The sequence below is a fragment of the Simochromis diagramma genome, unplaced genomic scaffold, assembly GCF_900408965.1.
Source record: "Simochromis diagramma unplaced genomic scaffold, fSimDia1.1 OVJJ01000402.1, whole genome shotgun sequence".
Lineage (NCBI taxonomy): Eukaryota > Metazoa > Chordata > Actinopteri > Cichliformes > Cichlidae > Simochromis > Simochromis diagramma.
The window spans coordinates 4,093,518-4,100,238 of record NW_024386972.1 but is presented as its reverse complement, the minus strand read 5'-3'; the positions used below and the strand labels follow the sequence as shown (position 1 = coordinate 4,100,238).

The 6,721-nt window shown below is 39.5% G+C and overlaps 1 protein-coding gene across 2 annotated transcripts in view; it reads left to right on the top strand.

Annotated features, from left to right (window-relative positions):
* The first annotated feature begins 705 nt into the window (after positions 1 to 705).
* pax2b (paired box 2b) overlaps positions 706 to 6,721 on the top strand; it is a 30,417-nt gene continuing 24,401 nt past the window's right edge. The window contains exons 1-3 of one of the 2 annotated variants that reach the window (XM_040039236.1): positions 706 to 1,738; positions 3,335 to 3,500; positions 3,979 to 4,176. In XM_040039236.1, the coding sequence (XP_039895170.1) occupies positions 1,696 to 1,738; positions 3,335 to 3,500; positions 3,979 to 4,176 (407 nt within the window). In that variant the 5' untranslated portion in view covers positions 706 to 1,695. The remainder of the gene's footprint in view (positions 1,739 to 3,334; positions 3,501 to 3,978; positions 4,177 to 6,721) is intronic. The other variant, XM_040039237.1, reaches the window with a different exon arrangement.

Sequence of the window (6,721 nt, the reverse complement as noted above, 5' to 3'; positions counted from 1 at the left end):
CTAAGTGTTATTTTTTTGGTCTTTGTTAATAATTAATGTTCATATTGTATTTAGAGCCTTATAAAATAATGTGTGTATATATATATATATATATATATATTGACATATTCTAACTGTGTAAAACAGGATGCTAGTAAGATTAAATAAAACGCACCTTCTTCACTTGTCTTCATCATCATTGTTGAAGTCCAAGATTCTCCAGTTTCGGATGGCGAAGTTATCAGTTAATAATTAATAACTTTGCAACCCTTTGCAGGAGTCTACAAGTCTACAACTGACAGATATTTTTACTCGAATACTGTTTTTCACTCCTCAGGTTGCAAGCACTCAAGTGCACCCCAAGTTTAACTTTTTTTTTTTTTTTTTTTTGGACCACTTTGACAGCCACCTTTAAATTTGAGAAACTATACAGCGCCATCTACAGAAGCTAGGCGGCACTGCTGCGTGCGTAGCAACTTTCACCTCCAACCATCACCCCGGTTCAGTTTGAACCACCGCAATCATCATCACAATCAGCAGAATGTAGTAAAGTGAATACATGTGCATTTACATAGCCAGTTTCAACATTTCCTACATCGGATTAAAGGGAGAAATAGGATAAAGGCAAAAACAAAATGGGCCTAAAGTGGGCCCAGGGCTGGCGGCAAGATCAATAATATTATAATATTAATATTTTTTTAAAGAAAAGAAAAAAAAAGCTTAATAAATAGGAGAGCTACTTCATAGCTTTGAAGAATGGATGGATGTCCGGTATATTCCCAGAAATACGCTTGGTAGTCCGTTTATTTTAGGGAGGAAAAAAATCAGACGAAAACACACATTTAAAATATATATATATATATATGTATAGCTCTAATTCATTGATTTAAAACTTCCAATATGCGATCATATAATTCACTGCCGTTATAATGTCTAATAAAGTCTGATATTTGTAACTCGGAACTCCTTATTTATCTCCCTCCCCTTCCTGCCGGTGTGACAGACCCAGAGACCTCCTCATTTGGACCCCCGGTTTTTTGCGTTGGCGAATCACAAAGTGTTGGCATCTATTGCCTTTGTCTGACAAGTCATCCATATAAGCAAAAGGGGGGTCTGCAGAGGAGAGGGGGAGGGAGGGAGGGGAGGGTTGCAGCTTTTAGAACCACAGACACAGAGAGAGGCTTCATTTCCAACCCAAAGATCCAGCCTAACGCATCCAGCGCGAAAGAGAAACCCCGACGTGTGTGTGCTTGTGTGTGTGTGCGTACGCGCAGGTTCCCTTCGCCGTTTTGACGTGTGAATCAAAGCCACCAGGACTAAAGGAGATACCGGGCCCTGCACACTGGAACCTGAACGTTTCGTTTCTGTAAAAGAGACCCAGTTTGCTCGCTGGCATGCTGTGAGAATTACCTCTGGTCACTCCAGGCTTTGAAAAAATACCGATAAACTGAGCACAGGTCGTGTTTCTGAAACAATCCTTCGGTCATGCTTTGCACCTGCCAGACCTCCGCTGCAGGACGGGACTGTTAAAGAAAAGAAGGGCAACTTTGAGGGGGAAGAAGTTGCCATTAGATCGGTTGCTGAAGCGGGGGTGGAGGGGCAAACTTAGTCCCTCCATCGAGTAGAATCACCTTTTTTTCTTCTTCACATTTTCATTCTTGATAGGAAGGCGAAACGGCGACTTCAGTTGATTATCTGTCTTTCCTTTGCTATCCAATGGATATTCACTGCAAAGCAGACCCCTTTACAGCGATGCACCGTAAGTAGCACAACCCGAGTTTCTTTGCCACTGCAGCTTTTGCATGCATGCGGATAAAATAATAACGGGAATATATAATATTTCTGCACGGCACAAAGGCGGCTCGCAGCAGCCTGTATAGCAATTTGGGACGTAACCGGCATCTTCGTGCATTTAAAAAGACAAAATTACCATGTGATAAACGGACGAACAGAGCCTCAAAAGGAATCATAAGACTGGCAGTGGAATAAATATTATATTTAATACGAATTTCAGACCTTATATCTTTCGTGTGCGCGAATTTGAACCTCGCGAAATGTTCTGAAATTGTCACAGCCAAGCTGCTCCGCTCACAGCAGCAATGTGCACAAATTCAACTTTTTAACCACTAGTAAACAAAGAACATGCGTTGGCAGGTACTTTGTAATTTACACGTGCATCCCCACGTAGCTTCCCGCGCAGCGCGCGCGCGCGTGAAGGCCTAATAAGTCAGGACACATTACACATCTATTACTCAAATTATCCAGCTAACAACAAGCTTTGTGTGCAGCACTTTGTAGTCAACGCACAGTGTGCTTTACTCGTAATTTGGCGAATGTGTGTGAATTATTGATAATCTCTCCGTTTACTAAAATAATATGTAATATGAGTAATCAAGGCTTGTTCAATTATTTAAATTTGCATGAAGGGAATGAAGGAGCTCGTAACTTAATAGCCAACAGGAGCCGTGAGGTGCTAAGAAAATATCAAGTCTTTGTTTCGACTGTGTGAAACTTTCATGGAGTGTCAAAAATATATTTATATTATTTTTTAAATTAATTTCGGGACATGCATTTCCGTTGTGGAGGAGGCTTACAGGTCCAATTTAAGGAGGAAGATGTCACAATAAGAGAGATTATTTACAATAATATTTAAAATATTAGAAATAAACACATGCATATTCTAAATAATTTTGTGGTTGAGTAGGTGAGTGTCACATCGATATTTATTTATTTATTGAAAGTATTTTAATTCACGATGTTTGTTTTAAAAGGTTAATGTTTGAGATTGATTTTTGTAACTTAATTTGAGCAAAATATATATACATATAAAAAAAAATACATCAAGCAACATTCATCAAAATAATAATTACAAAAAATTATTTTAGTCAGTTTTTATTTTGTGAAAATATGTGACCAAATTAAATAAATATTTAATATCTTACATATTGCTTTGCGCTGCTGTCACTATGTCCACTTTTAAATCTCCAGCAGCTGAAACAATCATACAATTTTTGCGATTATTCTGAAAACATATTATTATTTATTCGCTTTGGTGAAGATGTTTGAGAAACAAAGAGAAATATGGTATTGTAAATTCATAAAATTAAAATAGAAGCTACATACTTTTTTAATGAAAAAAAAATATATATTTTAAATTACACCATTAGAGGGTTCTCGATAATAATAAATGCATGTAGGTCAGCATACTCACTTATATTACACACGCCTTTGCTCCGTGATTTTTTTCTGCCTGATATAATTTTTTTTAAATACTTACCTGCCTGGACCTTCCTGTCTATTACGACCTTATGTAATGTTACGTCTGTTTGTGGTGTTGCTGTTGTATCCCACGTAGGGCACGGAGGTGTGAACCAGCTCGGCGGGGTGTTTGTGAACGGCAGACCCCTCCCGGACGTGGTGAGACAGCGGATAGTGGAGCTGGCCCACCAGGGCGTCCGGCCCTGCGACATCTCCAGGCAGCTGCGGGTCAGCCACGGCTGCGTCAGCAAGATCCTGGGCAGGTAGGTGAAAACTCTCAGCCCTGCATTCAGCCAGGCAGGTTTTCCTAGCAGGAGAGTAAGTAACGCAGATGTAAAATAATGTGGGAAGAGAGAATTGAACATAGCCTACTAAACTCAGCTCTGCTTTTAATAATCTTGAAATATAAATGAAAACTGCCTTTGAGTAACCGTTATAATTAGCAGTCTGTTAGTTTGGGAGGGGTCAGATGACTTGTTAGTTTAGTGTCCACTAAAAGGATTTGACAACAGAACTATATGTTTGCACAGCGTGCGGTTTCCTGCTAGTAATTATTATTTTATTTTTATTTAAAGGTAACGATTAAAACTGATTGGGGTTTTTTCTTTTTTCTTTTTTAAAGAAGTTAAATGTTTCACACTTTCGTGTTAAACAAAACATAACTGGATTTGCCCACTCTTAAGGTTAACAGTCCGTTTATTGCTCGTATTGATTTAATTATTGCAGGTTTTTGTTTTGCAGATACTACGAGACTGGCAGCATCAAACCAGGGGTAATTGGTGGGTCTAAACCCAAAGTAGCCACGCCAAAGGTTGTGGAAAAAATAGCAGACTACAAGAGACAAAACCCAACCATGTTTGCCTGGGAGATCAGAGACAGACTTCTGGCAGAGGGCATCTGCGACAATGACACTGTTCCCAGCGTCTCATCCATTAACAGGTAGGGGGAAATGGAAATTATAGAGTGACTTCAAAATAAATACACAATTTGGATTTTTTTTTTTTCCTTTGTGAATGTAGTTTAGGTAAACGACGGGCTGCCGGATGTAAACACTTTAATGAAGAGGGCCGGCAGGGCGCAAATTGAAAATCATTTATCACTGTATGTCTGGGCTAAACGCGCCACCCACTGCAGAATATTGTTTGACCAACTTCTTGCTGCCCGGCACGCCGAGGCTGCCTGCGGTCTCAGAGGTGCAATTCAATCTTTCAGGCCAAACTCCCTCAACAATCAGCAGTACATCCAGGACTGAGTGAATCTGTCGAGATGAAAACCGATCAATATTCGGTGACCAGATCCCGTGGCGCTATAAAGAAGGCCAATTTTCTTTAGCACATCTAATGTGCTGGAGCTACTGCACAGAGAAAGCAACGCGGGTTTTTCAGCAAGATATTATTTCGTATATATATATATATATATATATATATATATATATATATATATATATATAAACATCTTTTTATCAAATTTTCAGTTCATTCACAATTGTCCCTATAATTGCTTTCATCTCTTCAAAGTATTTTTTTAACAGCATATAGTTATAGCCTGTATTTTGAAAACGGCAGTCACAGCAAGACCCAGGACAATCTCACTACCACCTCACCCTTCCTTACCCTGTCCCCCTCCCACCACCACCACCACCAGAGATCCCTGGTGATGAACTTTGGTTAAGAGGCACTGTTCCATAGAGCCAGCATCAGCATTACATTTTAATGAGCTGATGGGAGAGCATGGACAGCTCCACACAAGACATCTTTTAAATAGAGAAAAGGCTGAAGAAAATTCATTTCATGCTTCGTGGCTGCTTAAAAAGCCCCATTTAAGGAGGCTCAGACACATGTATGTGATAAATTCAAAATGTACATTAATATCATTAAAAGAGCCCTATAAAGTTTTTCAATTCCAATTAAAGCTTTCTATTTTGGAAGGAAGCTGTGTGTGTGAGGGGCGGGGGGGGACTTATGTGTCTTTGTTTATGTGGGAAATTAAAATGCGAACACAAAGCGGTGTAATTCTATCAGCCAAATATGAGAGCTACTTTGAATTTCTATTATGGCTTAATGCTGAATATATTTTTCAGTAGAACTCATGTAAGAGTTCAGTGTCTTGCTCCAAAAACACATATAAATGAAACTCTATGAGCATTTGCTTTGATTTAGCTACGGCTAAATATTTTAACATAACAATGAAATTTTAACAATGAAAACATTCTCAGTGGTTTGGTCAGTTGCAAACTTAGATGCAGCAGTTCTTAAAAGTCACTATAATAATAGCTTAATCCATTTCAAGAAATGTTTGTACTTGAAAAAGGGGTTTTCCCAGTTAAGTAGTTATGTAGAAAAAAGAAAAAACAAGGCCATAGCCAGAGTCTTTTCCAGCTGGATGGTTGTGAGTGAGTGGGGCCAGTTGTGGGTTTCTGTGGCAGACAGTTTGACCTCAGGACTTGTGACAAAGGGGATGCTTGATTTAAACACCTCTCCCCTGTGCATGCATTATTAAATGCTACAGAGATAGTGTTGTACTGTTCGTCAGGGCCACCACAACCAACAAGTAACGCTACCTTGGGTGCTAGACATAAAAAAAAAAGGTCTTCAATGGCGTTCAATATTATTGATTCAGGAGTAAAGCAATTTTAATATCTCTTCAGGGGATTTTCAGCAACAGCCAGGTCATTAATTCATTCTCCCAAATTGCTTATTCAATATCAAGAACATGGATACCAAATAAAGTCTTTGAATTTATGTAGCACACACAAGTCAAGGGGTCGAATAACTGTTATGGGGAGAAGTGAAAAAAATTAAAACATCAATATGCGCTTTCTGCAAAGGCTTGTTGTTAGGTCGCTTTGCCTTCGAGGGGAGTTTTCTTGGTTTTTGTTTTTGTTTTTAATTCGTGACAGTGTGGGATTAATTTTTCTGAAGGCTTCTGGCACCTACATAACATTGATATCGGATGACCAAAATAAAAACCATACTATTTTTGATTCAGAGTTCCAATCTACATAGTCACAAATGAGCGATAAGAACACCATCCAAAAGGCTCTACGGTCCTCACACCGCCTTCTTTTTTTTAGTACTTTTAAATGGCTCTCGTGGCATACGTGATGAATAGTTTTAAAGTTTACAAATTATTGTGACAGCTCCCTCTCTCCCCAGTTGCCATTCAGATTAAAGGAATCTAATGCTGGCGTAAGCTTGTGCAAGGCAATAAGGAACTATTGCTTTCCTGTCACATATAATTTATAGCTTTCTATTTGCATCTGTTTGCCCGTGTGACTAATCCCCAACTTTTTCTCCCCAAGCCCCGATCAATACAACCTCATCCGCACTGGCACATGGGGGCTGGTGGTTCTGCGGAGATGTTTGATCTGGGAGGCAAAGCGAGCTGCTATAGGGCTGTGATCGGCCCAGTGAAACCCCCTTCACAGTGGGGGAGAGAGAGAGAGAGACAGAGAGAGAGAGAGCGTGCTGATTAGTGTGGGCCA